Source organism: Pecten maximus, chromosome 14 (genome assembly GCF_902652985.1).
Source record: "Pecten maximus chromosome 14, xPecMax1.1, whole genome shotgun sequence".
NCBI classification, from domain to species: domain Eukaryota; kingdom Metazoa; phylum Mollusca; class Bivalvia; order Pectinida; family Pectinidae; genus Pecten; species Pecten maximus.
The window spans coordinates 23,749,504-23,773,547 of NC_047028.1; the positions used below are offsets into that span (position 1 = coordinate 23,749,504).

At 34.4% G+C, this 24,044-nt stretch overlaps 1 protein-coding gene and 3 long non-coding RNA genes across 4 annotated transcripts; 1 reads left to right on the forward strand and 3 right to left on the reverse strand.

Moving 5' to 3' along the window:
- Positions 1-162: 162 nt before the first annotated feature.
- LOC117342418 lies at positions 163-4,800 on the forward strand. Its single transcript, XR_004535860.1, has 3 exons — positions 163-523; positions 877-1,009; positions 2,363-4,800. It is a non-coding gene; the product is annotated as an uncharacterized LOC117342418 (long non-coding RNA).
- Positions 4,655-6,132, reverse strand: LOC117342419. The gene is made up of 2 exons (XR_004535861.1): positions 5,787-6,132; positions 4,655-4,904 (listed from the first exon to the last, which is right to left on the reverse strand). It is a non-coding gene; the product is annotated as an uncharacterized LOC117342419 (long non-coding RNA).
- Positions 6,133-10,606: 4,474 nt separating this feature from the next.
- On the reverse strand, positions 10,607-11,484 carry LOC117341673. Its single transcript, XR_004535695.1, has 2 exons — positions 11,433-11,484; positions 10,607-10,875 (listed from the first exon to the last, which is right to left on the reverse strand). It is a non-coding gene; the product is annotated as an uncharacterized LOC117341673 (long non-coding RNA).
- Positions 11,485-23,001: 11,517 nt separating this feature from the next.
- On the reverse strand, positions 23,002-23,786 carry LOC117343017. Its single transcript, XM_033905342.1, has 2 exons — positions 23,614-23,786; positions 23,002-23,282 (listed from the first exon to the last, which is right to left on the reverse strand). The coding sequence occupies exons 1-2, from the start codon at positions 23,733-23,735 to the stop codon at positions 23,069-23,071; spliced, it is 336 nt and encodes a 111-aa protein (XP_033761233.1). The 5' UTR covers positions 23,736-23,786; the 3' UTR covers positions 23,002-23,068.
- Between the last annotated feature and the right edge of the window lie 258 nt (positions 23,787-24,044).

Genomic DNA, 24,044 nt, shown 5'->3' on the forward strand with positions numbered 1-24,044 from the left:
GTGTTTGAATAAATTAATAAAAAGTTTTACTAAAAATTGGTGATGTCAAGTCATTAAAGGGACTAAATGGCTAGATTTCCACTTAAATAATATATAAAAAAGGGTATACGATTTAAAATGATGTAAAAAGTTAAGCACTTTATGTTAATTATACATTTCAAAAGTGTCCATAACAATTTGTTAAAATTTAATGAAAAAAATAAAATAAATTTGACTAACCTAGTAGTTATTTCATATTATTATTTTTCGATGTGTGTAAACAAATACCTCTGCGTACCTTTGCGCATGCGCGATGCGGGAAATTGGAAACATCATAACAAAAATGGCGAACACCCGATCTAAGTGGAAGGGTCCTGAATCAGTTTTAACCGAGAGCACGAAGAAACGAATAATCGAGAACGTGATTTTAACTTCACAAAGACGAACACGTATCTTAGAGACAGAGCAAGCAGATGGCATCAGTTAAAAAAGACCGAAGGGATTAAAACAGACCCTCCTTTGGCCAAGCTAATGCCTTGAACAGGTTAGTTGACAGCACTGGACTTCGATGTTTCGTAGATCAACTGTCGTGTACGCCCAGATGATGACTTGATAGTACTTGATGATACATAATTATCATAAATGGTAACAACTGATATCGAGATTAAGCTTAAGAAAGGTCACGTAGTGTTAACACGGCATGAATCGCTTGGTATTGGCCTCAACATGTCCTAAATGGGAATACAAATCAAAGGGGGCGCCCAAGAGGGAATTTTGACATTTGTCAAATTAATCGTATTATACCAGAAAGTAAACTTGATGACTTTATGCTTTTGTTAGACTGCCTGTATATTACACATTAAGTTTACATTGTGTTATTAATATTCCGTTGTACAGTTTTGAAAGCAAGCCTGAGATCTAGAGCGTACGTAGATCTGGTCATAAAGAAACTGAAGCCAATGAAGATGACCACAGGCGACATGGAGTACATGCAGCCACTACGGACGACACTATTACTAGTCGCACTTAGGTATTTTTCATAGTTAATTAATTACTAATCCTTGAGGCCATTAATTAACAAATATTTATATAAATCATTAGCATTTGGATGCGAAGGAAGAACATTATTTATTTATTGAGTCGTATAATTAAAAAGTCGTGGAATAGTTTCTGTCGATGCTAATTAACATTCAAAATTCTCATAATTATACAACACAAGTCATGTATCACTGTGAACTGTTATTACGTTATGATTTGCATATTGATATACAAAAAAATGTAGATATATATACGTATATAGGCGTCAAGTTTGATTACATGTTTTGGTCTATAGTATATGACACATATTGTATATAATCAGTTTGAAAACATAACCAATTCCTATACATGTATTGGTTTGTAATCAGATACCACCAACCGATCAATTTTCGATAACAATTTTTTTTTCTAATTAAAATGAATGGATTTGAAATATTGTTTTTGTTTAGCAGCTACCAATAATGGATTTTTTTTGTAATTAATAATTTGAATCAGAATAAGTGAACCAATCAGTTTTGACCACTATAATTCATGCATGAGCTGCATGCATGTGTAGCGGGACTGGACTGAGTCGATCATCAGTGACCAGGTAGCTCAATAGTTGGTAGAGCATCCGGCTGGTGTTCGGAGGCCCGGGTTGGAACCCCGGTCTGGCCGCTTACGCTACATTATCTCCTGATCTCCTGTTACACATGTATCCTCTACTTTTAACACTTGTTGAAAATTGCTGAATTCTTAGTGTATTTGGTAAGATATTGTGCAATTGGAGATTGAAAAACTTCTGGAGTATCAATTTCGTGAATTTAGTATTTTTTTTTTTTTTTGCATTATATATTGATAGTGATTGATTCACCAAATTAATGCAATAACACCATAATTAGTTTAGTTATTTCCCATGGTGTTTTCGGGCCTAATGGCCATCTTCATACGCTTCATTTATTTGACGTCTTGGATACCACATTATGATGTCACATATATACAATATCATGCCTTAAGATAGTCATTAGGCCCGAAAACGTAAGCGAAACACAACATATGTTGTGTTGAATTTACATTTTTCAACTATTGATACTGGTATACATATTTAAGACCCAGCAGAAGCCTTGATTGTGTGTAGAGGCTAATTAAGCTTGAATGTGAGTTGAGAAAATGTTGACAGGCGAATTATTTGATGAAAAATCAGACAAAATATCGTGAAGAGCCATCTTTGCATGATAAATAATGACTGCTATGTTTCAATATAAGGCATGATTATAATATTGCCAATTTTGCACATTTTGTTGGTTTGTGTAACTGGAAATTACATTGATTTTGTGTAAGAAAATATCTTTTCTTCTTCTTATAGATATCACAGGATTTATAACACAAAAGTTCTTGGAGGACAAAAAGTGCCGTACAAGGTGGAAAGGACATACCAACACATCCAGGGACTCATCAATCTGATAGTGGCCAACAGAATAACAGATAGAACTGGAATATCTAGCCAAAACCCTTGCATCAAATAGATCCCAGAAGATTCAAACTCCTAGCCCATGCTCCTCCACCATCTACTGCCCAAATGGTAGAGGAGAAGAAATCCCAATTAAGATGAATGGGAATAATTGACATTTTGAGACTAATCACGTTCCAGAGACTATTACTTTTGAATATCTGTCCTTACGTTTAGTAGCTGACCTGGTCCGAAGGACCAAGGTGAGTATGCCATACTGAGGCGTCCGGCATTCGTCTGTCAACATTGTGAACACAATATTTGAATAACTTGAGTAAATGTCAGAATATACCAAATTTGATAAAACTTTATAAGCAGCCATATATCGACAAGATCTCAGACAACTTCAAAAATAGAAATTATTGGACAGTAGTTTTTGACAGTAGTTTGCAGAGTTATTGCCCTTTGTAATGGTCTTATTATTAACATTTTTTTAGTTCACTGGTCAGAATGGAAACTCTTTTAGAAATTCTACTAGTCCTGAACAATTAAATGGATTTGATGAAATTTGGTCAGGAGAATTATGTGGCAATGTTATATGTTGCATAAATGAAGCGTCACCATCATCTGAGTGGCACCTTTCGGGGCAAAATAAGAGAATTACCTGGTATAGCAAAAAAAAAAAGGATTTAACTCATTTTTTTTTCAAGAATTACATCTAGTCCACTTGTAGTTTGAACCATTGTTGGGAGAGGTAGTTCAAAAGTAGAAAAATGTTTGAAATGTAACTTAAATTTGAGTATTATGTCATCATTACTGAATTATCCAGGTTAGCGATGCAGGCCCTCTGGGCCTTTAGTTTATTGGTATAATGTTACTATAATAGCTTAGCTGTTATCCATTCCATTAATGTCATATGATAATCAGTGCAGCCTTAATTTCAAAATTTATATAATCTCAAGAGACAAACAACATTGTCTGGTCTGAAATTTAAATGCTTAGTCAAAAATGATTATTCATAGCTGTACATGTGTGCACTATTGAAATATTCATGTTAACACTCACAAGTAATTTATAAACTCTCAAAATTCATTGATGTCAACACCCACTAGTGCTCAATAGTCTTTAATGTCAACACACACTAGTACTCAATAGTCATGGATGACAACACTCACTAGTAGTAGTACTCAATAGTCATTTATGTCAACACTCACTAATACTCATGTCATATATGTCAACACTCACTAATACTCAATAGTCATGGATGACAACACTCACTAGTACTCATTAGTAACGTATGTCAACACTCCATAATACTCAAGTCATGTATGTCAACACTCCATAATACTCAATAGTCATTGATGTCAACACTCAATTATCACTGATGCCAACAATTGTCATTGATGTTAAGTCACTAGTCATGGCAGTCAACTTTCTCTAGTCATTGATGCCAATGCTTACATCTGAGCAAGACAATAAATACAATGTGGTAAATTCTTTATTTGCATGTTTGACTTTTCTCAGTGTTTTCTATATCAAAACTATTTGTGAGACAAATTGTACTGTGCATTTACTGTTTAGTGTATTATCAACATCATAAGTCACTGTTCTGTTGATATTCTGATAAATTAGGGTTGGATCTTTAGGTCACCTGAGATGAAGTATGAAGTGACCTATTCTAACTGACTTTTGTCCGTCGTCTTTCGTTGTTTGTCTTTAAACAATTTGTCAGTAAGCTTTCATGGTCAAAAGGTCAACCAAAACTGTGGATTACATAGTCCCAACCTCCAGGGACCTGAGGGGCAGGGTCAAAAAGGGTCAAATTGACTAAAATTTGAAAGATCTTCTCAGCTCGCAGATATGGTAGAATCATATACTGGTGTCTTTAACAAAAATTGTGAATTTCATAACCCTGATGGGGGACTAAATTTATATAGGGAAATCACAATTTTGATCAGCATTTGTTTGATTTCTATTGAAATTCATTCTAACTTCATTAACATTATCAGCATGGGATGACAGCTTGATCGCATGCACATGTTGGCCCTGACTGACCTTCTGGGCGAGGCTAAAAAGGGTCAATTAAATTGAATATTTCAAAACTCAGGTGACCATTAAGGCCAATTGGCCTCTTGTTTTACATAAGCCAGTATCAGTGAAAACTGATGCATATGAAATATGGTACATAAAACAAAAGGTTTCCATGAATTCAATGATGTAATGTAATTTATTTTGATTTTATATCAAACCTTTTCACTGCACAGGTGTCAAAACAACTTCCTTGAAATAAGATAATTCAGCTTATGTGTATGGGCAAACAGACAAAGTGATTACCAATAAAATGCTTAAATTTTCACGATTTCTATATTTTCTTTACTCCTGTCACCTTGACCTCTACCCATATATAATTAGACTGCATGCTCTGCTGACTTGCCAATCAAGATGATATTGAGGTTGACTGAAATACAAGAACATGTAACATATAAATGAACATAATTGTACATGTAGGTAAACTTGAGAATAGTCCAATTCCTCAATCCATGACTGTCATTGAGACTGTCAGCTAATCATTGAATTATTAAAACAGTATGGACATCAGTATTGTGAATTAAATATCTCATTTATATCGATGATAAATTGATATAAGTGAGATAATACATTATTGATATAAATGAGATAATCAACAATACTCATATCCATCTTTTACCATGTATCAGTGTTATCCATTTCTTAACGTACATATTTAATTATATAATTCATTAAATAACGTACAAGGCTTTCAACAACATTTTAACTATAATCATTAAACAGAAGCAAAGTTAAGTGCAAAAACTACTAACTCAATGAAGGTTCCGATTTTTAATTAGGATGTCAATCTGAAAGGCCGAGGGATTCAAACAGTCGAATAAATTACAATTTCTGTGTAAAACTGAATTATTTTTTCTTATATCTAGACCTACAGTTTGTGTATTGCTCTCAGTGCAATCAATTTACAATGTAGATCTCCATTAATCAGATTTAAATCGAATTCACATTTGGGTAGGCCTATCACGTTAGTGATCGGCATTTTTTTTGTATGTTACAACAGAGACATATATGTCTGGTTACAACTGTATAGCTGTTACGTCGTCACAGCACTTACGGTCATACAAAATAGCAATTCCAATTTGAGTTTACACTTCGATTTCTTACATTGGGACGATATTGAATTGAATGAACACTTCAAAGATGAATAATAATAATATTTTCCTACATCACAATAAACGAAACGAAGTCCCCTTTGGAGGCCCCATTGCCGAATGTCAAAATTTTACATGCTACTTCTGAGGGTTATACGTACTTTTATCTGTTTGAGCTCTCAATCAACAATAGTGAATAACGATCGGTACTCCTCGAGACCGTATAAACCATCCGATTGCAAAGTAATCACGTTCTACATCCACGTGACAAAATGTTTACACTTACCTCGATTCCATTTTCGTCGGGTGAAAGCGAGGATACTGAAATCATGTGACGCACTCGGCTCTCTCCGATGTAAACAACAAATGTTGTTCAGCGATAATTCGAAGTTGATAAACATTGCCAATATTTCACAAAAAGTGTCATAATTTTGTAAACAATTTAATTTCAAGTATCACAACGCTTTCCGGAAATCAAATGCATGTAGAAATTATTGAAATCTAACCATTTAGTCCCTTTAAGATAATGAATCAAAACTACTCACCCTGTATAATTATTCCAGAAATTGGTACTCCAAGTATTATATCAGCTCATATTCACACCTGGTACGGCAGTAAACTATAGATCATGGCTGATAAAATTCAGTTTGATTAACATACGATTATTTATCTTTGATCACAACACAAATATGGCAATGTTTTCCAAAATTGAATTCGTATTATTAATATTACACAATTGGACATCTAACAGATCCTATTTGCATGCTTTGTTGTGGTCAATTAAGTCCAAATTTGTTTACACCAAAAATATGATTATGTTTTCCAAATAATTCTTGTCATTAGTATTACATTATCTAATATCTAATAGAACAGAGGCGTGATAGCTGCTTTATCAGATCAATTGTGTCCAAAAGGGTTAATTGTAATTGCTTCTGATAATATAATAAGCTGTCTGATAATTGGTCACTCGTAGGAACAAACGAGTATATATACGAGATTTTATGCCTTCTTAACATCGACAGCTTACAACAAAGCCGAAATATTGCGAGAAAATGTCGTTTTCCTTAATGTTATTTTTTATCTCTAAATATGTAAGGTATCTGCTTCACCAGTATATGGCTGTGACCCACACGCTGTTTTAGACACTGAAAGATTCCGGTGGGTGAAATTTGTAGAGGGGAAGACCAATGCAGTGTTTATTAACGTGTAGGTCTGTTTAATACAGACCCTATGATTTAGACAAAATAAGTACAAGACATAGTCCCTAAGTAACAGTAATGAGTGATTGATACAAAGTTACGTATGACAGCTGTCCTAATTTATTGTCATTAGCACGATAGGTGTCAGGAACTGAGGAAATCAAAACTTTTAACACAATGTTTCGAAAGAAGTTGATGACAACAAACGGTAAAAGCTATATAATCGACATCCTTATAGATAGGGAATATTCTACATTGTATTTCTTTTTGTCAGTTGGATTGTCTACTGGTTGTGTGCCGTTACCCCAAGATGCAACAGAAGTCTTGTTCCCTTTGTACAATTTCAAGTGTCTCCGTATGTAAGTCTATAGTTTGTGATACTTTGCCTTTCGATTTATTGTTAAGTGATGTTATCGGTCCAATTTAGATATTTTCCTGTTACTTAATACTGCAGGAAAATAAAGATCATTACTAATATCACACAGCTTAATGTAAGCAGTCCCTGAACTAAATAAACTTTAATGAACAAATGAGCTGACATTACATAATCAATGTGACCATTATTCCGTATGACCATTATATTATTTCCTTGGAGTCCCTCTCACAAATAATGTTTCAATGTGGTACTATCAGAAACGAGTCGTGGGAAGGGATAGGCCCTTTTTTATTCTTATTTTATTTATTTATTTATTTATTTTTGAAATTCCGGTTATAAGTTGTGCATTTGTGATCTCAACTTGCATATGGCTACGCCGGAAATCAAACAAAGTATGTGTACCGGGGAACATGTTTCCCGTCTTAATAATGTATAATGTTTCCTCTGAAATGGACCCTGTGAGGTCTGTTATATATCATATCTAAAGTTTTTCAGCATCAGTGTTGATGGTAGGCATCAAACTCTTCCCGGACAGAAAGAATATTAGTTGCTTCATAAAGGTTTTGAATTTCATAACACCAAGGTCGCTTGATCGCCATAAGTGAAGATTAAATAAAACTGCATAACGGAGAAATGACACTTCGTATTGAGTTTTCTATAGAATAACGTCGAGTCTTATTCGGAATTATTGGTTTAATGTAGTATATATTGCTCGACCAAAAACAAGTTGGAACAAAGATTTGAGCTGAGTCTTTGCCCTCTTGGTCCTACTGTTATAACCACGTTAGCACAATGTATGAATAATAATCGCCCTCAATACAGGCTTTATTTTATAAGATCAAACAGCCTGTATCGGCAATACAGCAGACGATGCTTATGTCACAAAGGATTTTATGACATTTGTGTTATTAGCGGACATTGATTTAACATCCCAATGTCATACATTTGTAAATCGGATGTTTCAACTGAATACTCATTTAAGTTTCTATCTACAAACTTTTGCTATTTAATCTTGCTCTGTGAAGTTATATATTTTAATTACATCTATTTATCATTTGACTTTGACATATTATATTCCTTTTAGCCATTAATCGGATCAACTCAGTTGCAATATCATTTAATACGCGTGTCCATTTAGCCTTTGAAGTTACGTAACTGATCTGACCAGGTATGACACGTAAGTCTCGGAACAAATATGAGCTAATTATCTCACCGTCTGTTCTGACAAACAATGTTTTGCCTAATATCTAATTTAATGTAACAATTGTAATTTAAGACTATGTATGAAATGTTTGTGAGACAGATAGAATCTGGAGCTCGGACTGTACAGGTTGGTTTTCGGATACTCCGGAAATCGCCTGCCGACTCTTTGAACGTTCGACTTATTAAATTTTACATTTGGACTACTATTTACAATCTTTGGATTTTATATTTTTTTCACCACAAAACCCTTGTGAAAATTGGTGGAGTTATCCGGGCAGTACCCACTTTTAAGCTGGGTACGCTTTCCCGTTATCTGAACTGTCAAGCGAGAGAAATATTCCCTAGTTTACTATCGTGAAATCAAGATGACAACATTCTATCAGAGGCATACATGCACTCCTCAGCGATTCTGGAATCAAGCCGGAACTGGACGAAGCAGCTGGACACAACAGATGAACAGAAATTGCACGCGTTGTGGCGTTATATTTAAATACGGCCGTCTTAACATATGTCCTGCTATGCTATCACAGTGCTTCAAGTGTGGAAAAAATGGACACTTTTCTAGACTCTGTTTCTCTAGAGATAATCGTTTTGAGCGGAGATACGCTCGTCATTCATCGGTGCCAAGTAGAATAAGGTTTGTCGATTCGAGGAATGAATCTCGAATTCAGAACGGCAGGGACGCCGGAATTCATGTTCAAAGAGACGCCACTTTTTACCAACTTTCTAAGACACAGAATCAAATAGAGAAACAGAATAGAAGAAGAAAGTGTAAATCCCGCGCCAAAAAGAGGAGAGACAATGAAAGAATGAAGGCTTTCAAAGAAAGGAAACATCTCCAAGGTATGCTACCCTTTACCACTATTTCGGACAATGAAATACCCAAATTGTACACAACAGGTTTTAGTGCGACTAACAAAATCATAACAAATCTTCGTCAGGAAGTTTCGGACCTTAAAAAAGAGCGCGAACAACTAAAAGGTGATATTCAACAGCGGTCAGGTTTCAAACCATGCGAGCAGTGTCCCGAACTAGGAGAAGAAGTAAATGTGCTACAAATGGAAAAAATATAAATTGCAACTGGAAATCTCAGAAGCAAAGAAAAAGATGGATGAAGCGCTAGTTTATGTTCGCGATACTGATGATATCAAGAATCAGCTTTACGAACTAATAGCAAAACAAAAAGGTGAAATAATGGACTTAACGGCTAATTCGAAGAGATTGGAGGATCTTTCCCTTCAAAACAAAAGTTATGTTTCAACAAATAGCATGCTAAGAGATCAAATCAGTGAACTAAACAGACAACTGGACACAGTGCTATCCCAATCCACACCACCGTGCTGTACGTGCCCTGATTGTAATCCAAGGAATTTCGGACGACCAAGAGGACAAAACAGAAATAATTTAAACGGACGCGGCAGAAATTATCGTTAAACAAGTCGCGGGACGCGACTTTTCCGAAGCCGGAGGTCATTGTCACAAAGGATTTTATGACATTTGTGTTATTAGCGAACATTGATTTAACATTCCCAATTTCATACATTTGTAAATCGGATGTTTCAACTGAATACTCATTTAAGTTTCTATCTACAAACATTTGCTATTTAATCTTGCTCTGTGAAGTTATATATTTTAATTACGTCTATTTATCATTTGACATTGACATATTATATTCCTTTTAGCCATTAATCGGATTAACTCAGTTGCAATATCATTTAATACGCGTGTCCGTTTAGCCTTTGAAGTTACGTACAGTAAGTGGTCTGACCAGGTATGACACGTAAGTCTCGGAACAAATGTGAGCTAATTATCTCACCGTTTGTTCTGACAAACAATGTTTTGCCTAATATCTAATTTAATGTAACAATTGTAATTTAAGACTATGTATGAAATGTTTGTGAGACAGATAGAATCTGGAGCTCGGACTGTACAGGTTGGTTTTCGGATACTCCGGAAATCGCCTGCCGACTCTTTGAACGTTCGACTTATTAAATTTTACATTTGGACTACTATTTACAATCTTTGGATGTTATATTTTTTTCACAACAAAAACCTTGTGAAACTTACATACCTGCATTATGATTTCTTATCCTTCCTGAATTTCATTCAATTCATGAGCCTTTTATGGCGTCATTATATGCCGTGCCAGATATATTCACACCAACACTTTTGTAATAGGTAGATTAATAACAACACAGCAATATACTATGGAAATTATTTATTCCTTCTATTTTTTGACGTGTTACACGAAATGTTACAAGTCATTATTTTGGAGGTATAGCCAATTCTTCAGCATTCCTGCTTCTCCTTACGATTTTGTCTGTAATATGTTTCGTACGTACTATCCCTAAGCATCCTCCGTTTTCATCCTGTCGTTGACTACAAAGCTCTATAGCCTCTGTCAAATACCCATCAGACAATAATGCTACACAGAAGAGGAAAGGTAACACTACAGCAACCAATGTCATTGTTCTGAAAGAAAATAATACCAAACATGCTGTTATAATATGTTTTTGAACATGTATACTGCTCCATTATAAACTATTTGGTATTTATTTATTTATTACATCATCAAGTATGTGAATTATTATCTGTGTCTCGTTGGCGAATGCGATTAACTTTAAGGAACTAACCGCTACATAACAACATATACGTGATGGAGAATCACCGTTCGGTATATTTGTATGTTCACGTATGCAAATAATACATATTTCGTTTACCAAAAATAAGTGATGTCTCACTACAGGAAGGAAAAGCAATAGGTTAGGTGAGACAACTTTGTCAACCACATACACAGTCTGGATTCTAACTGTAGCTGAGAGGTACACGTATGTGTCATCTATATTTACGAAAAAAAAACAGTAGATAAACAAAAAAGGAAAATAGAGAGATGCGTGTCGAATAAATCTTCTCCTGCGTGAGGACACAAATGTATACTTTATTCCATGCCTGCTTTTGATAAATACAATTATTTTGAACCTGAAAAAAAGTGTTGTCAATCATTAAGATAATGAATGAAAACTACTTACCGAGTATATTCTGGAAATGTCCACACAGGAGTCTATCAGTAGTAGATGTGACGAACTTGTCACGCATACTGTTATATAAGACCCGATTCACATCTGGTACGCCAGTAAACTATATATACTGTCTGATGAATTGTTTGAACATACTATTATTTGTCTCTGATAAGAACACAAATATGTATGCTTTCCAAAACGAATTTAAACTATTACACAATCGTACATATAATAGATCATGTAACATGCTACCTGCTTTGATGATATCTATTAAGTCTAAATTTAGTAATCATTACTAAATGATTTTAGTTATTTACTAAAAAAAATTGCATAACAGCTGTCTTAAAAAATGCAACAGAAATATGGTGATATTTTCCAAAAATGAATTCGTATTAGAAGCATTAAATTATTGAATATCTAATAGAACAGAGGCGTGTTACCTGATTTTATCAGATCAATTAAGTCCAAAAATGTTAATTGTTATTGCTTCTACAGCTGTCTGGGATGAAGATTTAATGACTTGGTCACTCATGGGTATGTCCATATACGTATTACATGTAAACAAAGGGACATTATCATACATTACCCTTTCGGAACACTTGGTCGTATCCCTATGTACATGTTCTAGTGTCTCCAAAGTGTAAATCTATATTTAAGTCCCTCAAACAAAGTGTGGGGACTTATTGTTTTTACTCCATTTCTTATTATTATTCTTCCGCCAAGTTTTGTCCGACACGTTTCTCGAACACTGTAAGTTGGATTGAAATGAATCTTTGTGTGAACATCTATGGTAATCTGAAGTGTGCAACGCATTATTTATATTACGATCTGACATCCAATATGGCCACCAGAGCCTCTAATTGGCTTAACTGTAATGGGCTTAAATTTATAGTCGCAACAATTCAATTTGGTTCAACATACAATTATTTGTCTTTGATTGCAATATATATATATAACTTGTTTCCAAAATATTATGCCATAATTATTTTGTCATCCGTCATATGGATGCTTTGATCATCAGACCACAAAATGTTTAGCTGATGATATTTCCAGTTGTTCAATTACAAAAGAGCTCTTTCTATATTTGTTTTTAAACAAGTTTCCTTCATAACGGCACGGCTATAAAATGACTTTTAATTACATTTGTATATAATAGATTGCCTTCAATGTATTTTTGTACTGCAGGAGAACGCAGAAAAGAAAAAAAAAAAACAAAGAATACCGATATCAAAACCAAACCATGATTTTAATCTCAAATTCGATTGAACGAGGGTAAAATATAAACAAATAGACTTGCAAAAGTAAAGTATAATACGATCAGGTGTTCTGGAGAGAGAGAGAGAGAGAGAGAGAGAGAGAGAGAGAGAGAGAGAGAGAGAGCCCTACTACTTCATGGACGACACCCGCCATAAAAATTAGGTCAAAAGCGGGTTAAGTCACAATATCAAACAGGAAATAGGGTGGTGACCACGGAACCACTAGGCATATCGTCAAACACGACTTTATGTAGTAAGGAATGAGATCATGATGCCGATCATAACACGTTTTCATTGTCTTCATCAACCTGCATCTAACGAAAACTTTGTCTTGTCGGCAGTAGTCAACATCTGTAATGGAAATCGCGATAACTGGAACGAATTCCTGAATATCGAATCAACTGAGACATGTAATTGATCTTAATTATTGATATTGCTTTAATCAAATAATGCGTGTATTTGAATCATGATTTGCATCAGTTATATGTTTTAAAGATGTCGTAAACGTTTAAAAATACCACGTATCTTGATGTCAATGTGGTCATTCGGTAGTGATACAGCATCAGAAACATGATTCTCAAACGGTTAAGTTGTCATATTGTCTAATGTGGTAAAACATTTCAACACAAGATATGGCAACGAAACAGGAAGTTTGCTTGTTGGAGTGGTTGGTTGTACTGGCCAGTTTATCGTCAAGTCGACTAGAAGTCAATCTACCTACTACATCAAACAGAAATTTACAGCAGTTGTCAAAGGAGTTGTTTGACTCAATTTATTTCTCATCTCGGCAGTAAATATGTCAGAGGTTGCTAATTTGCCAATGTCATTTACGTCTACATCATTTATGACAAAAATTCCAGGCTGTGTAAAGTTAGCTCAACATACAACATACGACATACGACATACGACATTCAAAATTTCATATCTTGTGTTTTTACCAGCCAACGAGGGAACTTTTGAATGTTCAGCGGCTGAACATTCAAAATATGAATGTCGTATGTCGTATGTCCAGCCGATGAACATTCAATAGTTCCCTCGTTGGCTGTTAAAAAACACAAGATATGAAGTTTTGAATGTCGTATGTCGTATGTTTAGCGGCTGAACATTCAAAATCTGAATGTTGTATGTCGTATGTTGAGCCGCTGAACATTCAAAATCTGAATGTCGTATGTCTAGCCGCTGAACATTCAAAATCAAAATCTGAATGTCGTATGTCGTATGTTCAGCGGCTGAACATTCAAAATATGAATGTCGTATGTCCAGCCGCTGAACATTCAAAAGTTCCCTCGTTGGCTGATAAAAGCACAAGATATGAAGTTTTGAATGTCGTATGTCGTATGTTGAGCGGCTGAACATTCAAAATATGAATGTCGTATGTCGTATGTTGACCCGCTGAACATTCAAAATTTGAATGTTGTATGTCGTATGTTGAGCGACTGAACATTCAAAATCTGAATGTCGTATGTCGTATGTCGAGCCGCTGAACATTCAAAATCAAAATCTGTATGTTGTATGTCGTATGTTCAGCGGCTGAACATTCAAAATCTGAATGTCGTATGTCGTATGTTCAGCCGCTGAACATTCAAAAGTTCCCTCGTTGGCTGGTAAAAACACAAGATATGAAGTTTTGAATGTCGTATGTCGTATGTCGTATGTTGAGCTAACTTCACACAGCCGAAATTCCAACTTCAACTTCAAATTAATCAGAATTCCGATTTTTTAGCCAGTGTCAAATGTTTCTTCATACGATTATCTGCAAGTATATAAAGACAATTCTTCAGCCTTTTATGACGTCAATATGCCATTTTACACGCTTTCCTTAGCAAACTTTTGTAATTGATGTGGTTTATTAATAAATAGCAACCATGTGATGAAATTCCATTATATTTAAAAAAAAATATATATATATATATATATATATATAACAAGAATACATTTGCAGCTTTGATATCTTTTATTCCTTTTGTTATTTGATATTTACAGCTGATATTACAATTCATCTTTTTTCCGCATGGAGATACAACTAATTATTCAATTATTCAGTTTCCCTACTCCTTTTAGTAGGATCTAACTGGCACATAACGTATAACAATCAGCGTTCGATTATTTTCATGTTAAATAAGCAATAATTTATAGTGTTGAAGAAAGGATAAGGCTTTGCCTAGAATGGGTAACGACAAGCCATACAATTGATAAAAACTACTAACCCAGTATATTCTGGAAATGTTACTAACAGGGACAGCTTACAACTAATGATACCAATTTTCCTATTATCAACTTCAATTTTTAAGTAAGTAAACTACCTACTTTCAAGATATATGGCGTAACATGGCCCAACTTGTTTTTAATAGCACGTTTTTTAATAGGTGTCAGGAGCTGACAAAAACAAAATGTGTGACACAAAACGCAAGTTGATGACAAGGAATGGAAAAAGTTGTATGATCGACAGCGTTACAAATGGAAAATATTTTATTTCGGTATGTTCGATATCGGTATTTACCAATTTGATTTAAGTTGGTGTGACCCATTAAGGTTGATGTTTAAAGGTGCGATGACCATGAAACAAACAGCGAAGTTCACAAATGATTGCTTCCATCTTCAAATTGCTATTACAACTATTATTAATCACCAAGATAGGAGAGTTCACATTTGTACATTTTATAACAATTGCATCCCTTGGCCCCATGGTATCACCTTCACACACCCATATAACACATGTATACAATATTGATTTCAATGAAGCAAAAGATGTTTACCCTTTCGGAACACCTGGTCGTTTTCCTCTGTACATGCTCAAGATTCTCCATTTGCAAATTTATATTTTGTATAACGTTGCTTATCGATTCATGGTTTTATGATGATTTCTTGACAATGTAGTGATACTTTGTTGTTTCAGAAGATGAAGACCATTATCTGTATCAAACAGCTTACTTATAAAATGTCCCTAAACTAAAGAATGAACAAATCAACTGTCATAATATAATACTGGGACCCTTATTACGTGTGCATATCATATAACTTCTCATACCTAACATATATGATTGTTCAAGCAGTTAAACTACAGAAGGCAATGCTTTTTTTCTAGAAAACGGATAACAAAATGCGTAATAAATCTGATAATTTTATATTGCGTACAAAAACATATTTATTGATTTGATGCTATATTGTCCTTATGGGAAGATTAGAATTCCATTCATTTCTCATTATTTACTTACACATGTATATAGTTAATTACAAAATTCGTATTATGCCCTTGTTTTATTGAGTTTTATTATCGTTATATTTGGATACATGAAGGTAAACCACCCACATAGACCAAAACCGTGATACTGAAATACATATATGAAGTTGAGCTTACAGGAATGCCTTTTTATAAGAAATCTTATTCTCACCCCAGGATCATATTCAAGGTTTTCTTGAGAACGTGCTCTGGTATCATGGGCTAGAGACCGCTCGATCGTACATGGAAAACGGTCCTACTTATATTATCACAGCTTATCTTCAATATTTATCATATTTTGGGAAACATATACATGTCGGGGTTATCAATTATTGGAAATGTTACGAGAGAACTTTACAGGTACAACAGGGAAAAGTCACAATATCAACCGAGAGTTACGGAGGTGACAAAGGAACCGCAAAGCATATAAACATTAATCAAACAATATTTTACCTTTTAACATATATCTCTTTTCCTGTTTTTAATTTGTTTTCCTCACTGCAGGAGAACGAAGAGAAGAAATAACTAAGAATACCGACAACAAAACCAAGGCGTAATTCAAAGTTGATTTAACAAGAGCAAAATATAAACAAATATGTAGATTAGCAAAAGTACAAGGATAATACGATCAGGTGTTCCAGAGAGAGTAAGCGCTTATTGCTTCATCGACGACACCCGCCATGAAAAAAATCTAGGTCAAATGCGGGCTACTTGATATTCAAGGAGTCCTGTTGTCATAATAACTAATGTGGTTCCATATTGTAGCATAAAATATGGTATAAAAACAGGACGTTTGCTCGTTGGTGTGTTTAGACAGCACTGGTCAGTTAATTGTTAAGTCTGCCAGACATTCATTATGTTTTATATTTTGCCCATATTTTATTGATTTTGAGATACAAATAAGGTTTCGTCTACACGTTTGTATCCATATTTTATCGTAGTCTGGTTGTTTGTCTAGCTTTAATTCATACCCATTTTATAAAGGTTCGTTAAAATTCAAATATTGAAATTTGCTTCGCCTCTCTTTAAAATTTTGATGGCACTTTTGGTCGCCTCCTATGTTCATTTGAGACAACTAGCATCACTGACGAGTCCTAGAGTTATGTGATTTAGTTCATTTTGGCTCTACTTTATCTAACTTGAAAATTTCTTTTGAATTTTGCCAATGTCTGGAAGTATGTGAATCAATTTATTAGCCTTTAATGATGTCAGTATATGCGATATTACACACATGCATGCGAACATTTTGTAATGGGTGTGTTTAAACAATAAAAATAACACAGCAATCATATAACCAAATCAGATATGTTTCGATATATACAATAAAACATTTTCAGTTATGATATCATTGATTCCTTTTGTTACAAGTCTTCACTTCCCGGGTGGTGGAGGAAATACTTCAGCAGCCATCTTCCTAAGGATTTCAGCATCGGGAAGTTTGAGATACACTATCCCTCTATGACTAACGTCCTCTCTTTTTAGATCGGCAAGTCCTGAAACTTCTGTCAAACATCCCCCAGACAGTATTGCTAAACACCGGAGGAAAGTAAAAAACACAGGAACTAATGCCATTTTCCTGGAAGAATATAAAAATGTTCTGGTATCGGGTTTTGAACACGAATCCTGTCCAACTATAAATACTTTTGTATCTATTATTTTCTTACACAAACGCATCTGTTATTTTCAATCTGTGTAACATTGGCGAATAGGATGAATAAAAGCCACATCAAATAGAAGGAACTAACTGCCAAATAGCAACGTATACTTGATCGAGAATCAGTGTTCGAGATATTATCATGTTCATGAATGTAATTAAAACATAAATGTAGACTTAAGTATTAAATTTCTACATCGTTTGAATACACGAAGAACGTTTTACCAAAAATGGGTTATGTCAACTCATTAAGATAATGAATCAAAGCTACTTACCCAGTATATTCCGTAAATGTCTGCACTGGCGTCTATTAGTAGTAGATGTGGTGAACCAGTAACTCCTATTATATAAGCTCACATTCACATCTGGTACAGCAGTAAATTACTGATCATGTCTGCTAAAATTCGATTTTAGCATACGATGATTTGTTTTTGATCACAACACAAAAATATCAATGTTTCCCAAAAATAGAATCGTATTATCGATATTGCACAATAATGTATATAGTAAATCATTATGACATGCTACCTGCTTTTAGAAGATCTATTAATTTTAAATTAAGTAATAGTTACTGCGTCTGCAGCTGTTTCAAATAACTTATCTATGTCAAAAAACAGATATGGTGATGTTTTCCAAAAATGGATTTGTACTATAAGCATTTCATAATCAAATATATAACAGAACAAAGGCGTGTTCCATGCTTTTAACGGATCAACTATGTCAAAAATTATTCTTTGTTGTATGTTTCTCAATCTGTATGGAATAAAGGCTAAATAAATAATATTGCGTCACTTGTAGGAATGTCCGTATAATGTAAACAAAGAACCATTGACATACACAACTTAAAACAAATCTGTACGGTGGCGTGAAGATGTCGGTTTCCTTATTGTTGATTGTTGATCTCTAAATAAATAAGCCCCTCGCTTCACCAGCATATGACGGTAACATGTCACAGCTGATTTGATATCTAAAAACTTGTTCCAAATTTTGGCAGTGATTAATGTCAAGTTCCGACGGGAGGGACTCTAAAAAGATTAATAAGCTAAAAACCCTAAAGCATGAATAATCTTTAGCTGTCTAAAAAGGAGACTTAATACGCAATATTCCGTCACTCCTCTGAATTCCAAGCCGGTATTTAATGTATGAATAGTATTTTTAAGCTGTTATTCCCGTTTAAAGTAAGTCATATCTGTGTTATCCTAGAACGCACTTTTACAGTGTTGCCAACAAGAGTAGCTTAAAACCGATGGTATCTACTTTCTTATTATGAATTATCAATTTCAAAGTAAGCAAACTCTCTACTTTCCCAATACGTGGTCGTTGAATATGTCCTTACTTATTTTCAATAGATAGATGTCAGGAGCTTACGAAAGCAAAATTAATGACACCAGGTTTCGAAAGATACAAGTTGATGACGACGAATTGAAAAAAGTTGTATGGCTTTCTAATTGGAATTACTAATTCTATGTTGGTATGTCGATGTCGGCTGAGTTGCCTTCTAGTTGTTTGTCGTTACCCAAGCTCTGATTCTGAGGACAACCCCTTATGTGTTCGTAGTATCTACATTGTAAAATTACATGTAAATGTGTATATTATTTGAAATCAAAATTATAGCATTTGACTTCAATCATATTCTTCAAGAGCTATATCAAATAATTCAATCGAAATTTCGTAGGAATCAGGAGACAACATAAGGCATTTTTTGGTAATAGGATCAATCTTACATGATCAAAATATTTATTTAATGAATCATAACAGGACAAATCGTGCGGCACGCTTGTATTTCTTCAGAATGTTGTCGCCCGATTTCTTGGTGTACGTTATGATTGAAATATTAAAAAAAAAAAAATAACACATATCAGTTTGTTTATTTGGATACAGTTGTCCAGTAACAAGTCATTATGCTTTCTTTTTCAGACAGACATTTTTCATTATTAAATGCGGTATATACCATTTCCCCAGAGGTCCAACCATTTCTTGACAGCCTTGTCTCTCTTTGTTACTGTTGAATTCCTAACGTTTTATCCCTAGCAATACATCAATATCTCAGCAAGTCTTGAATCTTCTGCCAAATAACACTCTAACAATATCGCTACACACTAGAGAAAGGCAAAACTTCATGTATATAGTTAATGTACGAAGTTCGTATTATGTCCTTGTTGTATTGAGTTTTATTTATAATTACGGTTTTGTTTAAATGTTGTTATTTTGTATACATAGAGGTTACACAACGAGTGGATGTTGGATATGGAATTTATTTCACACTCGTAAGTTATTTTTTAAAAGTTGCAAGAAAAACTCGCTAAAACTCTTGTCTTTTGTAACTTTTAAAAAATAACTTACTCGTGTGAAATAAATTCCATATCCAACATCCAACAATTTCGAGTCGTGTGACCTGTTTCTACCAGAATAATATCGGCTTGAATCAAAGGGAAACGTGGCAAAGTATAATTTCGCGTATGCAAATAAAGTGTACCGGTGACGTCCGGGACCCGGTGATGTGACGTCATTAGATTATTGATGACGTCAATAACAATTGCAGCCTAGGTCAAAGTTCACCGTGTTAGCCAATCAAAATGCGTACAGAGTTTATACCACGTGTGGTATAAACAGATTGTTAATCAACAGCTGTAATGATTAACTGATGGTCTGAGAGTTGAATAACACAGGGTATTGTGGTAGAAATTAAGGTAAATCACACACATCAAACAAAACAGTATTACTGAAGTACATATATGATGTTACGTTCACAGGAATGGTTTCCATGATATGTGATATCCTCGCACAATTCGTCCTGTTTTACAAAAGAGTCGCTCTTCTCTAGAATGTGTTTGTTATCACGAGCTTGAGACGGTTGGATCACAACTGGAAAAGCTGTTCTATTTGCATTATTATCAATAAATTTACATATTACATACATGTTATTTTGGGAAATTGTTACGAGTCAGCAGCCTTCTACCTTTAACTTCACGTAACCATGAATTGAATCGTACACGTAATATTACATTTTACTTTAATATTAACTTATAGGATATATAGACAGGAGTCTATAAGTCGTAGATGTGATGGGCTTATGACATATACTATTATATAATCCAAGATTCATATCTGGTCGGCAGTTAAAGTTCAATACAGTCGCATTATATTTGGCTTGGTTTGATACACTATATGGTATGATTTGATCACCTGTTTTATCACTGCTTTGCTCATTAGACTACAAAAACTTTAATAGCTAACCTTTCCAGTTACTTAATTGCACAATTTCCAAAGACTACATGATATATGTGTATTAAACAAAAGATCCCCTCATAACGGTATGGAGTATAGAAAGAAACGTCTTTCAATTACATTTGTGTAACGTATTTTGCCGTTCAACGTATATAGGCTATATTTCACTGTTTTTAATCATTTTCTTGTTTCAGAACAAAAACAATAAACAAAGCGAACATAATAATCGAACAATAATTCAAACTCAAAATTAATTTAACGAGGGAGCACTTGGTCGTGTTCGGAGCGAGAGTAGGCGTCTTCTGCTTCATCGACGACATCCGCCATCTTCTTTTAAATTCAAAATGAAATAAAATCGATTGCATCGATTGCATTCCTAAGAAACTCGACCGTGACCTGCCTCTATCGTTAGTCTGTACAAATGAAGCTTCCGGTCGATTTAGGGCACTGTATTTCAGTTCTTGAATTCTTATCAAGATGCATTGAGCCATTTATATGTAAACGGCAAATATTAGTGACAGGATAACATTTTGAGTGAATTTCCGTTTTGGGGTCAAATACCGAAACAGTGCTCTAGAACTTGAAAGGTTAGAGTATTTTTTCCAAATTTTGACATGTGTTCATAAAATACGATTAGCACCGTGTTTTTAAGAAGTTGTTTATATCAGTATCGTCATTATTTACTGTTATCGGGGGAGGGGGGATTCGTTAAGCTCGATTTCCTAAATATATTTGACTTTGTTTTTGATTTCATACTGTCTTTTTATAAGTTTTTCTATCCTTTTATTGGGGGAAGTTTGAAAAGAAATGACAGTACAATCGTTTTCAGACCTTCGTCCTTCTTTTTTAGTTCAAATTACGTTTCCATTATAATATTGGTGTTCTCTGTTGCTTTTGAGATGCTCATTTGATCTTTTGAAATGCCAATTATTAGTTATGCACATGTGATCTAGAGTTGATGAACATTTTCCCGTATGTCGTCATCATGTTTGAATTTTCATGGGAGACATGTGATTATCTCTGTCAAAGCTTTCTTAAACCACAATGATTATCTTCAGATATGTTATGTAGACATACATAATACAACGTTTTTCATGGAAACATATCTGCCCTATTGCAGGTAGGCGTCGAAATGTAGAAACGTACAATCAATGACTCTTCTTCGATATAAAGAACACCATTTGCTTCCTAAAAAGTTGTTGATTCCATAACACCAGGGCCAAGTATTCGCTACAAGGAAGGAATAAATTGAAATAAAGAGAAATAGAGAGAGAGATAGAGAAATAACCCTTTGGCGTTTATTTTATCAGTAAAATATTCGAAAAAACTGGATCATGTAATTGCTATTTTTAAAGCTATTGTATCATGTTGGAACAAGGGAATGCAATTTGAGTCTTATGTTCATAGTTTGGCCCTGTTGTAAAACATAATAGGGCACATTAGAATCTTGGAAACCAATTAGATCAACTTGGCGGTATCGACAAAATAGCGGAAGATGCTTACACATTAAACATTATTTCTTTTTTCATCCCGAGGTTCTTTCATTCTGTTTTCTTCTTGTTTCAAATTTGTTATATTCATATTACGAAAATGATTGGACGTCGATTTTCTCCTGATCTTGATTAACAGTACTTGATGAAGAGTCCATGTTTATCTATTTGCATTGGAAGAGGTTTAATTGATTGATTGATTGATTGATTGATTGATTGAAGGGGCTTAACGTCCTTGTTCCGGTTATAACTGATCCTAGGACAATGAGGGGGAATGGAAGTAATTTAGGAGTGTCACTGAATTGCCTTAATACGTACATAAACCTAATCTAGACCTATATAAAACTAGACTTTGTGGCGGCTAGCAATAAGCCTACGAATACAGAAGAGGATCTTTAACGTGCACGGCGAGCTTACCGAACACCTGACCCCGGATCAACGTACATTCCGAAGGACAACATTCGAGGTTAGATTCCCATTTACCATCAATAACATTACAGTTGAAACGAATAAGTTTTTTTTAATTCATATGAAATGAACCCGAATTACGATTCATTAGCCAGTGTCCAATGCTACTTCATATGGTTATCTGCAAGTATGTGAAGAAAATTCCTTAAGTTTAATGACGCTTTTGCATACAAGACAACTTTTGCTATTGGTGTGTTCATTCAATAACGCAATAATCATGTGATGAATTTATAAAGATTTAAACATATCAAACAAATTATCATTATCAGACATGAAATTGTTTATTTCTTTTTGTTATTTTCATATGTTACACGTGATGTCACAAATCATTAACTCTCTTTTGGATACTGAGGCAATTCGTCAGCAATCCCGCTCATGCTGGTAATTTTGTCAGCGAGAGGTTTGGTGTGTACGTCTCTTTTACGTCTCATTCCATTCCCTCGATGACAACAACAAACGTTCATGTCATCTGTCGAACATCCCTCTGACAATATCGCTACACACAAGAGGATAGGCCAAACAAAAGCAAACAATGCCATTTTTCTGAAAGAATACAACACAAAACATTGGTCTGGTATACATTTTTGAACATTAAAACTGGCCCGCTATAACTTTCCTTTTTTTTTGTATTCATTTACTTCTGACATAAACACAACTGTGAACTCTTATCCGTTTTATCTTGGAGAATAACACAACGTTTTAAATAAAAATAAAAGTGATACATAGCAACGTATAATAAATTCAGAATTAGCGTTCGGTTATTTTCATGCTAAAGTATGCAAGTTGAAAGAAATGTAAACCTTATACCTGCATTGTTTGGAAACGTGAAAAAATAATTAATAAGTCATACATGCTTTGGAAAATATCTACTTACCCAATGTATTCCGGAAAACGTTCGCTCAGGGGTCTAAACGTGGTGGATGTGGTGAGCTTCTGACAACTGTCATTATATGAGCTCCGATCCACATCTGGTACGGCAGTTAAACTATAAATCATGTCTGATAAAATCTAGCTTTATTTAGCAACCGCTAATTTGCCTTTGATCACAACATAAATAGTGTGATGCTTTCCAAAAATGGATTAGTGTTATTGATATTACACCTCGTACATCTAAAACAACACAGTGGCATGTTACCTGCTTTGATGATATCTATTATTAAGTCCAAATGTAGTCATCGTTACTGCTTCCACAGCTGTTTCAGATCGTTTACCTATGGTCACGTCACAAATATGGTGAAGTTTTCCTTAATTTGGTTCGAATTTTAGTACAACATTATCAAAAATCTAAAAGAACTGGAGGTGTGT